The sequence below is a fragment of the Lathyrus oleraceus genome, chromosome 4, assembly GCF_024323335.1.
Source record: "Lathyrus oleraceus cultivar Zhongwan6 chromosome 4, CAAS_Psat_ZW6_1.0, whole genome shotgun sequence".
Taxonomy (NCBI): Eukaryota; Viridiplantae; Streptophyta; class Magnoliopsida; order Fabales; family Fabaceae; genus Lathyrus; species Lathyrus oleraceus.
In genome coordinates, this window is record NC_066582.1 from 17904320 (window position 1) to 17923233 (window position 18914).

The window sequence follows — 18914 nt, forward strand, 5'->3', positions numbered from 1 at the left end:
AGCGTAGATCACGTCGAAAAGGCTACTGCTATGAATGAAGATATTGCACGCCTCAAAGGGGTTCAAGTTGTTGTTCAGTACAAGATAAGCTTGGCGAAGATAAAGTATGACCGGATGAAGGCTACTACCCCTTTCTGATTTTCACTTGTATTCGTTCTATTTGACTTTTGTTTGTTTGTAATTCGATTAAGACAAAGCCATCTTGGCAAAATTTGAAGTTTTAAATATATTCACCATCTTGGCTATGATAGTTCTTTGCTTACTACGTTGTTATGATTTTAACTTCATGCACAAATGGTTTATACTTCTTTAAGTATTTCCCATTTACTTTTAGGATTCTTCGATCCTCTGCTAGTTCTTCTATTTCGTATGCATTATTTGAAAATGCTTTTAAAATTCGAAAAGGTCCTTCCCAATGTGGAGAGCATTTTCCTAATGTTTTATTCTTTCGATCCACATGTAATATAACTTTCCAAACTAAATCATTCATAATGAAAGTTTTACCTTTGACCCTCTTATTGTATGCTCTTGCTACCCTCTCCTTCTGTCTTCTTAATACTTCTAATGCATGTAACCTTTCTTCGTCCAAGTCAACCAGTTCATTCATCATCATTTCCCAATATAGGTCAGATGGAATTTCTCATTGTCTTTGGATTCTCACTGATTGCAAGTAGATTTCGACAGGTAATATTGCATCATGTCCAAATGTAAGTTGGAAAGGTGTAGTGTTAGTAGCTTCTTTAGGGGAGGTTCGACAAGCCCAAAGTGCTTGATCTAAAGTTTTGTGCCAATTTTTTGGCTTCTTTCCTACATGCTTTTTTATTAAACCAATTATTACTTTATTGGCTGCTTCGACTTGCCCATTGGCTTGAGCATAATAGGGTATGGATGTTAATAATTTGAAACTCATTTCCTTTGCAAATTCTTGCATCTTTCGACCAGTAAAAACTGATCCTTGATCTGTTGTTATACTTTCCGGGATCCTAAATCTATATAATATTTGCCTTTGAATGAATTCAATGACAGTTTCTTGATCCACATTTACTAAAGGTACTGCTTTGACCCATTTAGTGAAATAGTCAATTCCTACAAGGATGTACTTTTGACCTTTGGATGAAGTAGGTCGAATTTCCCCAATTAGATCTAATGCCCAACCTCTGAAAGGCCAAGGCTTGATAATTGCATGAAGCTCACTTTCAGGAGCATGTTGAATTCCTGCATGTACTTGACATTCTTGGCAACCCTTAGCAAACTCTATACAATCTTTTAACATGGTGGGCCAATACATTCCATATCTGAAAAGCAACCATTTCATCTTATGGCCTGCCTGGTGTGCTCCACAGGTTCCACTATGTACACTAGATAATGCTAAGTACGCCTCGTTTTCTCCTAAGCATTTCAACCGGATCCCTTCAGGGGTTTTCTTGAATAACTCATTCCCCATCAAAACATAAGATAAAGCCCTGTATTTGGTTTTTATTTATGTATCTATTGAAAGGTCCTTGAGATAATTAATAATTAGATTCCTCCAATCTGTATCCATTAAGGTATCAATGGCCAGTACTTCAAACTCTTCTTTTTTAGCATATCCTAACTGAGTGCTTTCCAAATCTGTCGGAGACAATCTGGCAGCCATCGCTTTTCCTCTTACTTCGACAAGTTCCTCTAGCTTCTCTTTTGAAATTCTATACCCTGAAGTTATTTGTGCTAAGTCATTAGCTTCTTGGTTTTTTATTCTAGGAACATGTTTTATGTCTATATATTCAAAAAAATTGAGCAACCTATTTGCAATGATGAAGTACATAATCAAATTTTCTTTTATACATTTGTACTCTTTCTTAGTTGCTTAATTACTAATTCTGAGTCTCCTTTAATTTCGACCCTAGTTGCCCCCAATTCCAACAAAGCCTCAAGTCCTGCAATAAGGGCTTGATATTCTGCTTCGTTGTTAGAACAAAGGGGACCTTCGATTCTATATTTGAGTTTTGTTGGAATTCCATCAGGATAAATTATCATGATCCCAACTCCACTTCCATCCTTATGAGTGGAACCGTCGAAGAATAATCTCCAAGGTTTTAACTCAACTTGAAGTTGAGGACTTTCGACCACTGCATGGTCTACAATAAAGTATGATACTATTTGTCCCTTCATTGCCCTTAAAGGCATAAAGGCTAAAGAGTATTCAGTGAGGGCTAATGCCCATTTGCCAATTCGACTGTGCATTATTGGCTTCGATAACATATACTTAATGACATCGAAGTGTGAAGAGACGTATAAATCAATAGGTTTTATATAATACTTGAGTTTAGTACAAGAGAAGTGCAAACAAAGACACAACTTTTCTATTGAAGTGTATCTAGTTTCTGCATCATTTAAAACCCTACTAAGATAATAAATGGCTCTTTAGATGCCATCTTCTTTCTCTTATGCTAACATGCTACCTATAGTAGTGTCGGAAGCTGATATATACAATCTCATAGGCTTCTTTCCACATGGTGGTGACAAGATAGGAGGATTCGTCAGATAATGCTTGATCTTGTCGAATGCCTTTTGATGTTCATCATTCCATTTGAACTTCCCTTGTTTCAGGCATAGGAGGGGAGAGAAGGCTTGAGTTCGACCACTTAAGTTTGAGATGAATCTTCTTAGGAAGTTTATTTTTCCTAATAATGATTGCAATTCTTTCTTAGTTGATGGTGATTTGGTCTCCATAATAGCCTTCGTCTTATTCTGATTGATTTCCATCCCCTTTTTATGGACCACAAAGCACAGAAAATCTCCAGCCTGCACAAAGAATGCACATTTAAGAGGATTCATCTTTAAGCCATGTTTTCTCATTCTTTCGAATGATTGGCTGAGATGGGTTAGATGATTTTCATCTGATATAGATTTTATCACAATATCATCTATATAAACCTGCATAAATGTCTCTATATAATCATGGAATATAGAATTCATTGCTCGTTGGTATGTTGCCCCAACATTTTTAAACCAAACGGCATAACTATCCACTCATAAGTGCCTATTGCCCCTGGACATCGAAAGGCTGTTTTGGAAACATCCTCTTCAGCAATGAAAATCTGGTTATAGCCAGAATATCCATCAAGCATGCTAAGATATTCATAGCCTGCAACTGAGTCAATCAGCATCTCTGCCACATGCATTGGATACTCATCTTTAGGAGTTGCTGCATTTAGATCACGAAAATCTATACATACTCTTAAAGATCCATTTTTCTTAATTACAGGAACTATGTTTGCAATCCATTCGACATACCTTGTGGTCCTGATGAAATTGCATCGAAGAAGTCTTTCAACCTCTTTTTTGATCTTTGAGAGGATCTCTGGTGCGAATCTCCTTGGAGTCTGCTTGATGGGCTTCTTGCCATCCTTGATAGGCAGCTTCAATTCGACCAGTTCCCTCTTCAAACCAGGCATCTCGTCGTAGTCCCAAGCAAAGCAGTCTTTGTTTTCTCTTAGCAGTTCAATTACTCTTACTTTCAACTTGGGGTCCGGTTTAGTGCTGATGTAGGTGATTCTTTTTGTGCTCCCATCTCCAAGATCAATTTCTTCAAGGGGATCTTGCGCTAACATCTTTGCACTCGACGTCACTGGATCTTTTTCGAATCCCAGAGGCTCTTCGTCATAGATGGCATCTAACCTCTGGTCTGTTAATTCCATAGGCACCTGTTTGTCAGGGGTTTTTGGTTTAAAGTACTCCTCAGGTCCTGCATTATAAATTTCACCATATATGGCATCGTCAGCCATGTTAGTTATCACGGCTTCGAGAGCCGTTTTTCTTTTGTTCTCAACCATGTAGGCCGAAATCTTTTCAAAAAAAGAAGACTCAGGCATAATCCAGGTCTTCATCCCAGCCTGTTGGCCGTACTTCAGATGATTCTCCTTCTTCTGGGTCCCCCATAATTTCCCTATCCCACTGAAAGCCATTGGGATGTAGAGTCAAGAAATACAAAGCATTTGTATTTGGGGAGTAGATGTCTTCAGCTGGGTGGCATGGTCCTATATGAGCCAAGTTCCTGTCGAAGTTCTTCTTATCTACATGGTTCACTTCCGTTATGAAGTAACTTTGGTCAGCTTCAACATTTTCTACTACACCATCTTCTCTCCAGATGGATACCCTCTGATTCATGGTCGAAGGAACTGCCCATATTCCATGGATCCATTCCCTTCCTAGCAGCAAGTTGTAATTCGCCTTCGCAAGTATCACCATGAACATTGTTGGTCTTGTGATTGATCCAACAGTCAGATCTACTTGTATGACACCTAGAGTCTGCCCTATCTTACCCTCATAGTTCGACAATACCATATTGTGAGGTTTAACATCAATATCGAACATACCTATCTTTTTTAACATGAACTGAGGCATCAGATTGACTGCTTCTCCTCCGTCTACCAGAACTTTGTTCACCCCCACATGTCCAACTTTAGCTCTAATGTATAGGGGCTTGAGATGGTTCTGCATCCCTTGGTGAGGCCTTTCAAAAAGAGCATTCTGCTCTTCGACAGCGCATTGTTGAGAACATAGTAACACACAGGTTTATGCTTCGCCATCTCCACAGCACATGCTTCCTCATTATCTTCAATCTCCGTCTCCTGATTATATTCGTATGGCAGAACTGATACCACATTGCAATTTATATTAACAAATGACACTCCGTCGGACTCAAAGTCGTCAGTGAGCATTTCTTCCTCCCTTATTTGTTCCTCCTGAACTTTCTGATTTGTGTTTTTGTTTTCAGATGAAAACAACTTCCTTCCTACAGGGGGTTTGGTCGAATTTGTAACATTTGAGGGGACCTTGCTGTTTCTGGATTCTCCAATCTCCCTCGAAGTCATCTCTCTTTCAGCCTTCCTCAACCTCTAACGCCTTCTCCACTAGGACTCGACATGGGATTCTTTCCTTTGTAGTTCTTCAGTCTGATAGCCTCTCTCTTAGATGCCTGGAACTGTTTTCTATAAGCCCAAGAGGTTCTTCCTCCATCCTCAAAACGTTTCCACTTTCCCTTCTTCGACCCCACCTGAGTCCATTTGTCCTCAGGGACTTCTGCCGGAAGCTCAAACGTAACTCTTTTCGCCCTTGGGTGAGGGTTGTCTTGCCTCCTAGGAACTCCCCTCTTATCGAATATGTACATATTCGGGTTACCTCCGTGTTCATCCCAACCTTGGTTAGATGGAATTGTCTCGAATGCTTCAGCCAATTCCCTGTTGTAAACTGCCCCACATCTGGGACACGTCAAGCATTCTGTTTCGTACTTGTAGCAACGCACAATAAAACAAAGAAGGCTTTCTCCAGGCTTGGGATACACCTTCAGTAGTTGGCTTTCCTTTCTCCAATTTCTCTCAGTCTTAGTTCGTTGCCATCTTTCATAGTCCTCAGCCACCCTTCGACACATCATGATGCTACACCTTGGGCACAACAACATGTCATAATTTCTTTTGCGACACCTCCAAAGGTATTCACGTAGGCTCTCATTGGCTTTGGGATAGCCAAACTGCATTCCCTCTTGCTTTATCTTCAGACACCTCTCCATTTCCTCCATCTCTTGGGGGGGGGGGGGGGGGGTTGGTTCAGATTCACCATGTTGACACCTAGATTGGTGCCATTAGCGATTGAAATTTCCTCAAATTTATTCCTTAGGCCCTCAGTAGCCTCATTTGCCTTCCCATTAACACCTTCAATGGCCTTTGGTTCGACGTCAGCAACCTGTTCACCTTCGATAGAAATTCCAAAGGGAACATCATTATTTAGGCCATCAGTAGCCTGCTTTCCAACTAGCACATAGCCTTCAGTTCCCGTTCCTTCACAGCCTCCATTTCCACCATGTCAATCATGTTGATTTCGACAGGTTCAACATAATTTGTGTCAGCAATATTGAGGGGGTCAGCGTCAACCTTCATCTGGTTTGTCCCCCTGTCAGCGAACTTGAGGCGGCCATCCTTAATTGCATTCTGAATAAGATCCCTGAAAAGAAAGCATTGTGAGGTTTTATGGCCTAAAAAATTGTGATATTTACAGAAGCCTCTTTTTTTCCGTTGTTCTAACGGAGGAATTTTGGTATTAGGAGGCACTATCATTTGGCCATCTTTTACTAATAAATCGAAGATTTCATCACATTTGGTAACATCAAATGTGTAAGTCTTTTTGGGAAACCTATCATTCTTTTCAGTTTCGACAGGGTTCCTGCCACTCGAAGGTGTAAGTAATTTACAAGCATAAGGTGGTGCTTCTTTTAATTCAGCCAAATCTACTTCGAATTCCTCGAGACCATAAGGGTCATTAGAGATTTCAGACTCCTCATCTTCGACTTCGGCATAAGCAACCCTTTCTTTCTTATAATTCTTATTCGCTCTGGCCTTTTCAACTTTTAAACGTTCGACCTATCGAACCCTGTCTGCTAATTGGGCCGTATCTCTTAGATACTGGGTATCTAACTTTTTCCTAATGGAATAGTCTAACCCTCCAGCGGCCATTTCGACCAATTCATGTTCAGGCACTACTGTAAAGCATCTAGATTTCAACAAACGGAACCTATTCAGATAATCATCTATAGGTTCAGTGAATTTTATTTTAATACTAGCTAATTCCTTAAGACTTATCTTAGTTTTTCCCATGTAGAATTGTTCATGAAATAATCTCTCCAAATGAGGCCAGGTATCTATGGAATTTGGTGGCAAAGTTGTAAACCACGTGAAGGCATTCTTCGTTAAAGAACCGGGGAAATATTTTATTCTTAGGTTCTCACTGTTCGCCAAATCCCCTGCCTCAGTCATGTATCTGGCTATGTGTTCTATAGTGGATTCACTAGTGTCCCCTGAGAATTTGGTGAACTTAGGGATTTTACAACCCCTTGGTAATTCAGTTTGTAGGACGTATTCTGATAAAGGAGAGGTATAATTTGACCGTCGAAGTCCTGTATTCAGACCATTCTGGGCCATGATTCTCTCTATCATAGTAGTTAAGTTATTTTCCATCATGTTTTCTTGCCTAACCCTATGAATTACTTCGTCTGCATCCTGGTCTCTATTAACCATCATTACTCTCCTAGGTTGTTCTTCAGGGACTTCCTGTCGAACTGGCTGTTGTTCTAATCTTGCCCCCATGACCCTTTCGTCAGGCGCTTGTCTAGGTGGTCGAACCTGATTTATAGTTGGTTCTTCTTCCTGGATTATAACTTGGTTTGGTCTGCATCGAACAAAGGATTGAGGGGCGCCTAGGAAATCTGCTATGCGTCCCATCTGCGCTGACAGTTGTTGGTATGTTTGGGCATTATCATTGTTAGTCCTATTTACATTCTGTATTAAGGGAGAAAAAGTGGTATTCATTTCTCTAGCAAGAACTCCTACCATATCATGGTTACTAGCATCCAATTGTTGTCTAAAGGTTGCCTGGTTATTCGTTGTAAGGGTAGGTAATAGGGTGGATACTCCTTGTGATTGGGTATTTCGACCTACATGGTTCATGCCAGAACCAGAATTTTGAATTCGCAAAACAATCGTATTATGGGGTTGAGTATATATGGAAGTATTATTTTGGAGTCCTTCCATGGAAGTAAATGGCATTCCATATGGGTATTCTCTCCCATGCCTAAAATTCTCAAATCCCGGTGGCCTAGGGGTAGTAGGTGTTGGTTGGGTTCCGACAATTGTCGAAAACGGGAGAGGGATTGAACTTGCAGAAACGTCTGCTAAGCTTGACATAATAGGCATTGTTGTCGAATTATTTAAGGCCATGGATCCAGATGTTGGTATGGCATGTGTACTAGGGATCTCAGTGGATGCATCAATCGAACTTGTTCCGACTGTGCCTGTTCCCTGGGGAGGAAATTGTTCCCCTTGACTGGTTGTATTAACCATCTTTTTTTGTGTATTTTCTTTTGGTTATAGGTTGCGAATTGTTGGCTATCTTACCACTTCTAAGGTTCATGCAACACTATGATTTTTAACTCAAAAGGATAACAACAATTTTGTATTGTAAAAGTAAAGCAAACTATTATAATTAATAGTTCTTTTGACACCGTCCCACCGGGTGTGCCAATTTGTTTACCAGTAATTTCTGACAAACAACCGCTAGTCCTCCAATATTATTAATCTTGGTAACTTACATGATCGACTAGATTGATCCTAGGACATGTGTCTCAAGAACTAGTGTTATGGTGATTTGATTCATGATTAAGTTTGTTTCTGGTTTATGAGTGGTAATTAGGGTTCTTTATCTAACGTTAATGGTACAAAGTAAAAGGTGTTTCGACAATAAACTCTAGACGAAATCTAAAGGCTTATGACTTTAAAGATAAAGGATAAATGACAGTAATTCTGTAAAAAGGCTTTTTTTAAAGATAACAAAGGTAATTGGCAAAAGTAAAGATAAATAACTTGAAGTAAAAGGTTTTAAGTTTGAAAAGGTGCTGGAAATAAAGGTTTGACGAAATGTAAATGTAAAGGTAGAAGCAATGATGAAAGACTTTGAAGATAAAGGCAATTCGACAGAAGGCTTAAATAGAAATAAAGACAGTAAATGGTTTAATTTAAGTAACTTGCATTAAAAAGATAACATGAAATGTAATCATTGTGTTCTTCATATATACATCTTCAGCAAAGACTCGTTTCTCTCACTCTGGTACTTTGAGTATTTTTAGTGAATTTTGTATATCAGTTTTAGCACATGAAATCTAAAAACTAAGACTCCTATTTATAACAATTCGACCCTAACAGTCTCTACACAGATGATTGCCACATTCGACGTTTGCAAGCGTTGCGTGTCTCAGATGCTTCCACGCATTCACCTGACGAAACTACTTCGTTTGAATTTCAAATCTTTCCCGCTCGAAGCTTCAAATCTGCCAAACGCCGATGTCGAAGAGAACTTGTGGAGATCCTAAAATCTTCTAAGTCTTAAGCTTCGACAAAAAGGTCCTTTCTCCCAAGAAAATGATTTAATAAATAGCTTCACAAAGCCATTTTTATATTATTCTCCAAAACATAATATTTTCAAAGAACTTCAACCTAATGGTCAAAATCCCCAGCTAACACCAGGATAGTGTTAAAACCTTCTTTGTCACTATCACTTATAAAGACTTGGATATTTGTTTGAAATTGGTTCTGCACCACGAAAAAAATTCTTTATAGCCTGACAAACATCTGATTTCCCCTTTAACAAGTACACCCAACATACTCTTGTATGGTCATCTATAAATGTGATAAACCATTTTTTGAGAGAGAGTGTACTTGTACGGTTAGGGTCCCAAACATAATTGTAAATAATAGATAAATGTTTTGATGGTTTATAAGATTGTATTGAAAAATGGGAACGATGACGCTTTGCAAACTCACATGCTTCACATTTAAACGAAGAAAAACTCTTATTGTGAAATATTTTAGGAAACAAGTGTTTTAAGTAACGAAAACTAGGATGACTTAATCTTAAATGCCATACCATAATGTTGTCATCTTTATTATTCAAAACAGAAAAATACTCAAAGTAAGAACTTATTGTTTTTGAAGGTAGTTGTGATGCATATCCAATGTCAAGGTAGTAGAGTCATCCACTCTCCTTAGCACTGCCAATCATCTTCCCCGAGTTCAAATCCTGAAAGACACAATGAAATTGGAAAAAATTAGTTTGACAATTTATATCTTGGGCTAATTTACTGACGGACATTAAATTACAAGATAAATTTGGAACATGAAGGACATTTTTAAGAGTTAACATTGAAGACAACACAACTGACCTTTTGTCTGCAATGGTTGAAAAAGAGCCATCTGCAATTTTTATTTTTTGATTACCTGCACATGGACTATATGAAGAGAACAAAGTAGATTCACCTGGCATGTGATCGGAGGCACCTGAATCTACTATCCAAGTATGACTGAGACTGACACTAAAAAATGCATAATTACCTTTTGTTGCTATAGAACAAGAAGGGGTTGGAGACTCGAGGATTTTGTACAATCTGTCTAGTTTCTCCGTAGTGAGTGGAAACTAAGACAGGGGGGTTGCTTCCCTTGATCAAAATTACTAGCCTGAAATGCACGACCACTTTTCTTCTTTTAGTTAGGAGGTTTGTCTTTGAGCTTCCCACAAGTTTCACGTGTATGCCATTCACGCTTGCAGTGATCACACGAAAGAACTTTGTCTGGCTTTCTTCCCTCGTCAAGGTTCCTAGTAGCCAGAGATGAGCCTTCAAATTCAGAGTTTCCGCAGCCGATGCCCGACTCAAATTGCGGTTGTTCGTCATGGTTGGATATGGTGTAGGCATGTGATGGGGAAGACCAATTGTTGTTGTTATTCGCCATAAGAGGCTAAACGGGTATATGAATCAGGTCGGGTAAGAAAGTGGATCAAACAAAAATAGGTTAAAGAAAGTTTTATGGTAATCCCTAATCCAACAAAAATAGGTTGAAGAAAGATTTATGGCAACCCCTAACCCAACAAAAAAATAGGTTGAGGAAAGTTTTACGGAAACCCCTAACTCAGTGCTCTTGATACCATATTGGAAAAATAGGTAAAAACTGTTATATTTTATTCGTCAGCCTAGGCTGGTTTATATAGTGAAGATACAATTGTTACAATTGATTTTCTCATTAATGAAGAATAAAGATAGTATTAAAGGCAATAATAAAATCGGAAATAATATATTTTCCAACATGAACAAAGATATTTTTGGGAATGCGCATAATCAGGTCAATGAGGCTACTTATAACCTTTCTAATGCAGTTGCAGGTCATGATTTCTCCATTATTAAGGAGGTCATCTCAATTCTAATGAATGACAACATGAACAACCTGCTGACTGATATCCCATCTATGGAAGAGATCCATGAAGTAGTTTTCAACATGAACAAAGATAGCTCCCCTGGTCCAAATGGATTTGGGGGCATCTTCTTCCAAACTTACCGAAGCATTATTAAAGAGGATGTTTGCAATGCAATGTTACAATTTTTCAGCTCAGAGTGGACTTTACCTAATTTTAATGTTTGTTCCATCATCATTCTTCCTAAGTTTAAATATGCAAACTCCATTGACAAATTCAGATCAATTGTAATGTGTAATTTCAAGTTCAAATCATTACCAAGATTTTGGCAGATAAGTTGGCATGTCTCATGCCCAGTTTTATTTCCAAATAGTAGAAAGGCTTTATCAAATAGAGAAATATCAAGGATAACATTTGCTGGCTTCTGAAGCGTTTAATCTCTTGGACAAGCAATGTTTTGGTGGGAATCTTGCAATCAAAGTTGATTTCATCAAGGCTTTAAACACTTTGAAATGCTTCTAGTCATGGCATCCTATCCCTTTAAAATGCTTTCTTATTCAAGTAGCAAAGAAATCCTAAGATTCATTGGTCCATGGCCATTTGGAATACTAATATTCCTCCCTCCAAATCCTTACTAATATGAAGGTTAATGCACAATAAGATTCCTACTGATTAGCACCTTCAAAGCAGGGGCCTCTCTTTGACCTCCATGTGCTCCTTGTGCAACAACATGGTTGAATCAATACACCACTTGTTTTTCAATTGTACATTTGCAGTTAAGCTCTGGAAATGGCTTGGGAAGACAATTAGAAGCAACTTGCAGTTTGACACAACTGAGGATATTTGGAAGTTCTGCTCCAACCTCCTCAATGCTCAATCACTTAAAGTTGTTGTCATCTTTCTAATCAATGGGATTTGGACAGCTAGGAATTCTATTCGTTTTAAAGATCATTCTCTCAACATTATCTCAATTTGTGCTCAAATCATGTCACAAGTTGCCCTTATAGGCACTAGCACCTATCAAGGAAGTCATTTGGTGTCCTTCCTCCCTGGGTTAAATAAAATGTAATGTTGATGGAGCAATGACTTCTAATTCAAAGTCGGGAGGTAGTGGAGGAGGGTCTGTATCTCCTGGCTTTTGTAGAACCTCTTCAATGGGAGAATATATGTTACGTGAATTTTGTGTTGTGCTTAGATATATTGAATTGGCATAAGAGAGCTTTGTGTTGAATCTGACTCTCTCATTGTGGTTAAAGCTTTTTCTTTGAACAACTATGACATGGTGCCTTGGCAAATTAGAAATAGGTGGCTTGAGTGTGCTAACATTAACGGCTTGGTAAGGCATATTCAAATGAATACCAGGCTTGATTGCATGAAATCAGTTCTTCTCAAGATCAATTTCAATTTGTTTGACTTCTATACAATAAATACAGTAGAAGACAAGAAGGCACATCAATGTCCACTATGGCGCTATATATGATCAAGTTAAATTTCCATGGAAATCAAGTAGTTGAGAAGAAGATACAATGAAACTCAGGATATAGAATCCCACCAATCCCAAAATCCATTTTCATACAAATGGCTTTACAAAAGGAACATAACATTGGGTCATATAGAAGCACAAATAATCTGTTAATAGCTCCAGTTCTTCCATCAGCTACAGAATTTACCCCGTTTTGAATTTCAAGCCATTAGAGTACAAACAACATTGTTATTGTTATTGTTATTGTCTTGTCAATATGGCTACTGATTCCCACTCTAAACTGCATATCACATCCTGCATGTAAAGTTGGAAACAATAGCATCATCAGAAAGGAGTTTTCTACCTTCATCTTTTTACTACTATTCTCGTCTTATCGTTTTTATTTTTGTCTATCATTCTTTTATTGATAGTAATTGATAGAAAGATAAAAACCATTTGGCAAATTTTTTTGTTGAAAAAATAATGAACGTAAAAGAAAACACCATCGAATTAGTTTTAAACAGTATAAAAAATATTAGTTGCCCCCACTTACCAATGGATTATGTCGATCAATATCAAAGCTATTGATGGCGCAAGGTTCTGCCAGCAGTTCAATAGGTTCCTCGCCTGAGCAATTTAAGAACACAACATCAGATTAACCAAATATATTCCTGATGAATTGTCATTTTCAACATGTAGCAAATTGCAATGAACATATATATACCTTGCTCAATCACGCCAAGAATTCCATCCTCTGAACATAACATGGCAGGTAAAATCCGGGTTGATGAAGTGTTTGATTTTATGCAACGATCATATTGAATCTCCCAAACCTCACTGTCAGATACTGACTGGACTCCAGTGTTGCCGGCCCCATTCCCTGCTCCTGCTCCTGAGAGTATAATTGGTTGTTGTTGCCACCTAAGATCCCAAGCCAAAACAGTACCTAAGGATCCACCAGCCTGAGAGGGAACATCATAATTTCAGAATCGGAAAAAACTGTAAGAGCGCTAAACAAAGAGTCACTCAACCCTTTAAATCATTAATGAAGAATCATTCAAATTCAATCCGTACTTATGACAAAGCAGTTTTTATTGCAGCAATGTAAAACAACAATAATAACTATCAACTCTCATGAACCAAACCTCAAACTGTCCTTAATTTTTGTTGTATCACAAATGAAGAACATTAGCATATATCTCATAAATGAGCTTGTTTACTTGTCCAAGCACAACATCATTCATATTTTCAATAATACCAAGCTATTGAACCCTTAAGGGATATGCTGATTTCGTATATACTTAACAAGTACTATAACAAACGGAAAGAAGCAACTATGAGCAAATCAGAGTTACAGACACTACGGAAAAGTTGTAGTTTAGGAAAGTAAGGGGGTGTGAAACTATATTTCAAACAATTAATCAGATAAATTTCTTAAAAAACTCATGAGCTGCATAAATTGCAGATCAGCTTCTGCATCTCAACTTTTATCCATAACTCATCCTTTAGCTTCTCTACTAACAATCTAACATCAAAAAGACTTTTTTGTAGCAACTTATTTTAGTTAAAGAAACTCCGTGACTTAATCTAAATTTGGCCAAAGTCCAAAATCTGGAAGACAAAAAGTAAATAGAACAAGAAATGAAGAGTGGGGTATAGCAATGATACCAGGCAAGTATGTTTTCTTGATGGATGGATGTCGATAGAGTGCACTATGCCAGAAGTCAATTTTGTATCCCTGCAACAAGACCAACAACACGGTAAATAGTAACCCTAAATATCTTCAATTGTTAATCAAGAATAAGGCGCTTGTTGAATAAATGCTAATAACATAAGTCAGTGTCATGCAAGTGCTTGTGTATAACCTATGGTTCCATTTTGGAAGGGCCAAAAGCAATTCTAGAGGTGTAAAACTCATATTTTGTTAGGTTTATTTTCTAAAAAGTAGAATAGGTTTTGCTTCCAGAATTGATTCTTTACGAAACTATAATTTGTTGCTTTTGAATTTAAACACGATTTATATATTGAAATGTTTTGTTCAATTCACTTTTACATAAATTTGTTGTTCAATTCACTTTTACATAAATGTATCCATACATAATCACTTTATATTCAACTTACTTTTTAGTTTTAACCATAATCAATTCTACAAAATCAATTCATTCAAAATCAATTCTCATCACGGCATAACCAAACACACAGGACAAACAACAAAATCAAATCAAATTGTTTTCATATAATCTATAAGCTGGTTTCATATGTTATATCCGAAAGAAACAAATTGAAAAGGATTATCTCAAATAATTCAATCCAAGTCTCAACATTCTTACCAGTTACCCTTAAACTGAGAAACCGGCCCACCCGGTTTCCTCTGATCCCACCATTGAAGCCCGAATCCATATCCACCGGTAGCAAACTCCACCGGTGAAGCCCATTTCACCGCCGTGTAGGACACCAACCCCTCACTATCAAACAGCCTCCGATAATTCAAATTAGAGTCTCCAGCAGTAACCAAATTAACCTTCCCATCATCTCCAACGGTAACACACTCGACTCCACCATCCATCAAATCAATGCAAGACTTAGCCACCGAGTGAAGCTCATTCTCCGGTACAGAAACCTCAGACTCAAGCATCCCATCGGTGGAATCAGCGAACAGGAAGTGAAGTGAGCCGGAGGAAGTTGAAGCGGCGATGATTGATTTCTGAAGGAACTGTGAGGCTTTGAGGGATGAGATTGGGGAAGGAGAGGTCCATGAAGAATGGAAATCGAAGGAAATAGGGTTTGGTTTGAAAGAATGGATTTCGATGGAAGAGACGTCGGAATCGGAGTCGGAGGTAGCGAGAACGGCGAAGCGGTTGAATGCGGAGAGAACTGGAAGCCAACGAACGGCGTCGATGTATTTGTATTGAGGGAATCTGTGGATTTGAGAGGTTTCTGAATTTGCTGTGACTGCCATGGCAAGGGTTTATGTGCAATAACATAAACCTGCAATTCGCGGAAAGGAGAAGTAGCTTAGCGAGTAACAAGAACATATTTCGTTTTGTCCAAAATACCCCTGAGTATTGCATTTATTTACCCCAGTGTATTTTTTTCAAAAAGAAAATCTCTATATCATTTTGATCCTTCAAATTTGTCTCCTTTTGTATTTAATAGTTCTCTAGGATCATGCAGACTTAACTTGTTTATGGGAACATTAGAAAAAACTAAGTTAACAATGAGGTGCCATAGAAAAGATTGCATGGTAAAAAATAATTTGTCAATGCAAAAGTAGTGTTTTCATGATATTTGATTATTTAAAAAAGTTTTTTAAAGATAAAATAGATTAATAATAATTTTTATAATATTTGATTGAAGAAAATTTATACACTTGAATTGAAATATTATATTGTCATTGAAATAGAAATAGGATTGTGACAAAGATGGGAAGAGTTACTAATTCAACCTCCATTTATTAGAAAAATTCTCTGAAGATAAAAAATAAAAGCAAGAAGAAAGGTCAATGATAAGATAAATATTAAAAACTTTGTCATGCAAAAGGTGGTGTTTTCATAATATTTGATTATTTAAAAAAGTTTAAAAAATAAAATAAATTAGTAATAATTTTTATAATATTTGATTGAAATTTTTTTATGAACTTGAATTGAAATATTACATTGTCATTCAAATAGAAATAGGGTTGTGGCAAAGATCGAAATGATTACTAATTCAACCTCCATTTATTTGAAAAGCTCCATGAAGATTAAAAAAAGCAAAAAGAAATGTCAATGATAAGACAAACATTAAAAGAATGAAGAAAATTATAAGAGGACATATAACATGTACGACTTATGGTAATTTTAGATAAAAAAAGAGAAGATGTATAGGGAGGACAACGACTGACATGATGATGCCAAAGGGGGAATAATTATTTTATTTATTTGTTATGTTATATTTTTTATTTTGTTATGATAATTTTTATAGTTGTTGTTATGTTATGATAATTGTTATAGATATATGTATGATAATTGTTTGTTTGTTTGTTTATGTTGTCACACAAATCTCTTAAGCATCAGGGAGCTAACTCAACACAAAGGGAAATGAGGAAGAAAGACAAAGATGCAATGAGCATTCAAACTCCAAGAAGCAAATCTTAGTCATTATTATCTTCATTTGTAGACTTTTTGTATCGTTGATTTTGGCCATAAGACATAGTTGAATTGATATTGTCATAATTTCTTAGACTTTTTTATTGTTGTTTTCCCCAAACAATATGTCATTTTAATTAAGTAGTTATATATCTTTTTTGTTTTGTCGTAACATTTTCAAATCCACAAGATTTTTTTGTAAACAAATATCATAAAAATCATTAATGGTTTATTTTTTTAAGTAATCAAATATTACAAAAACATTTTCTTTTATATTGGTAAAGTTTTTTTTGTCATGTCAATTATGCCACATTTGCATTGACTTAATTTTTCAATACCACGTAGGAAAAGTTTAGCCTACATATCACCTAAGACTATCAAATGCAAAAGGGGGGAAACTTGAGGGGCTAAAACCAAACAATTGAAATTTGAGGGGGACAAAATTAAACAATTCAGAAATTTGGAGGCTAGAATTGCATTTAAGCCTTAACTAAATGGGTAGCAATATTTTAAAAATCGGACCAGAGATTCAACCGGTGAAACTTGTGATTTCATATTATTAAATAAACTAATAATATGAAACTAAATTTCATAGATATGTCACACATAATCATATGTTCACAACTTAACAAAATAAATATTTTAAAAATCTATTACAAAGTTAATACAACAATATCGATAAGACATATAATAACATAACATAGTTTTATACTTCATTTTAACTTTCATTTAACAATAATTTGACCAAATTAAAGAATTACAATAAAAAAAGTTAAACTAATTAAAATCAAAATTAAAATAATAGAATATAATAACTAAAATAAAGTTCAAATAATTAAGAATACCTAAATTAAATAAGATAGAATACCAAAATAAATAATATAATTTTATTAAACAAAAAAAATGAATTTGAGTTGAACTAAGACAAACAAGTCTTAATTGACAACAAATAATATTGACTTGAACGACCATCAATATTGAGTTGGATATCCTGACTATGTTTAAAAGAGACAGCGTGATGATGGAGTGTGGTTGAAAGAAAAAATATAATGGAGTGACAAAAATATAAAAAATGGTTAATTTTATGTACTTTTTTTTAATCAGCCAGTTTTACAAAACCGGCTCGGTTCTTTGGTTCGAATGGTTTTGGACGGTTCAATCCGGTTTTTCAGGTTTTACTCCGGTTTTGCTCCACTAATGGTTTTGAAAGGTTGACCCAACCGGATTCATATTCAGTTCCCGATCCAACTGGTTGAGCCGGCTGGTTCGGTCTGATTTTTAAAACATAAAAAGGGAAAGTGCATGTTTTTGTTGTTTTTGTCAAACACCATTTATTATCAAGAATGGAAATTAAAACGAAACATAAGCTTTATAGAGAAATCGAGTTCCCGGAATATCAAATAAACAATAGTTTGATAAAGATTAAGAATTCCTTATCCTAGTAGCATTTGGCTCTTGAATTAATCCTCATCATATTTCTTGAGCTTTTTCCTTAACTCTTTTTTGACCTGGTCTCACCTCTCCCATTCAACACGTTCCAGCATCATCCCCTATCAGCAAAAGGTTCTTTTTTATGTTAGTGAGTTTGGAAGAAGCTTAGTACAAAGGATCTTATAATCGCCCGGGAACTTCTCAGAGAAAAGGTGGTGAGAGTTAGTAAGGACAACGTCAAAATTAGAGTCGGTCCACAAAAAAGGATAGGGCGGCAGAGCATAACCACCAGTGTACTTCTGAGCACTTAGCTCCTTTTGGGTATGTAGAACAACTCCTCCCCCAACGGCCATAGATGTATCCCCCTCATGCTTATGGGCTTTGAAGGTGGGCGAGTAAGGAGGTTGGTCTTCAATTTTACTTTTCTTTCCTTTGATGATAAAAGCCTCATAATGGCTCTGAACGCTATCAGTTTCCCCACGTGCAACTTGGGTTTTATCTCATCTTTTCTTCCGCTCCTCTAAGGTAATCTTCACCATATGACCTGCAAAATAATGTACAAAGGTCACAACCTTCTAAGGACGCCTTAAAAATCACCAAAGTATATTAACCTTACTAAAGTATTTATCAAGGGAGTCATTTCCCCTACTACCGTCCAATCATTGTACGAGACTCCATGACCTCAAACTTCTCTAGAAGATGAACTATCTTGGCCTCGCTGGAAATGAGGTACTTGCAGTCATACCCAACAATCACCATGGGTTTGTCCGTCTAGGCCAAGGGGGGTGAGGGGTGTCATCCACCCCCACAACAATGTGAGAGCCATCTCTCCCTCACACTCGTGCAAACTTGTCCTTATATTTATTATAATGGTTGGAGTATGGTTTGAATAGTTCCTTTCCCAAAAGGCCATCTAGGGTTATCCATCACTCTTTTGAAGGCCTAGTGGCGTAAAAGGAAAAGAATACCCCCAACGAATGGGAGAATCATCCAGCCCTTAACACACTATTTTGAATGCCCTAACAATTGAGGGGATATGTGGATTTGAGAGGTTTCTGAATTTGTTGTGACTGTCATGGCAAGGGTTTATGTGCAATAACATAAACCTGCAATTTGCGGAAAGG

General features: G+C 36.9%; 1 protein-coding gene across 1 annotated transcript; it reads right to left on the reverse strand.

The window, feature by feature from the left end:
* Positions 1–12218: 12218 nt before the first annotated feature.
* LOC127138469 (nuclear pore complex protein NUP43) lies at positions 12219–15274 on the reverse strand. The gene is made up of 5 exons (XM_051064930.1): positions 14563–15274; positions 13901–13970; positions 12957–13194; positions 12786–12859; positions 12219–12547 (listed from the first exon to the last, which is right to left on the reverse strand). The coding sequence occupies exons 1-5, from the start codon at positions 15189–15191 to the stop codon at positions 12494–12496; spliced, it is 1065 nt and encodes a 354-aa protein (XP_050920887.1). The 5' UTR covers positions 15192–15274; the 3' UTR covers positions 12219–12493.
* Positions 15275–18914: the final 3640 nt, after the last annotated feature.

Bases quoted from the DNA above. Each gene is read 5' to 3' on its own strand.
- LOC127138469 (XM_051064930.1), bottom strand. From the start codon at position 15,191: ATGGCAGTCACAGCAAATTCAGAAACCTCTCAAATCCACAGATTCCCT. The intron at 13,971-14,562 runs GTAAGAATGTTG...GTCTTGTTGCAG, and splicing joins TCTCAGTTTAAGGGTAACTG to GGATACAAAATTGACTTCTG. The intron at 12,860-12,956 runs GTATATATATGT...TAAATTGCTCAG, and splicing joins TCTTGGCGTGATTGAGCAAG to GCGAGGAACCTATTGAACTG.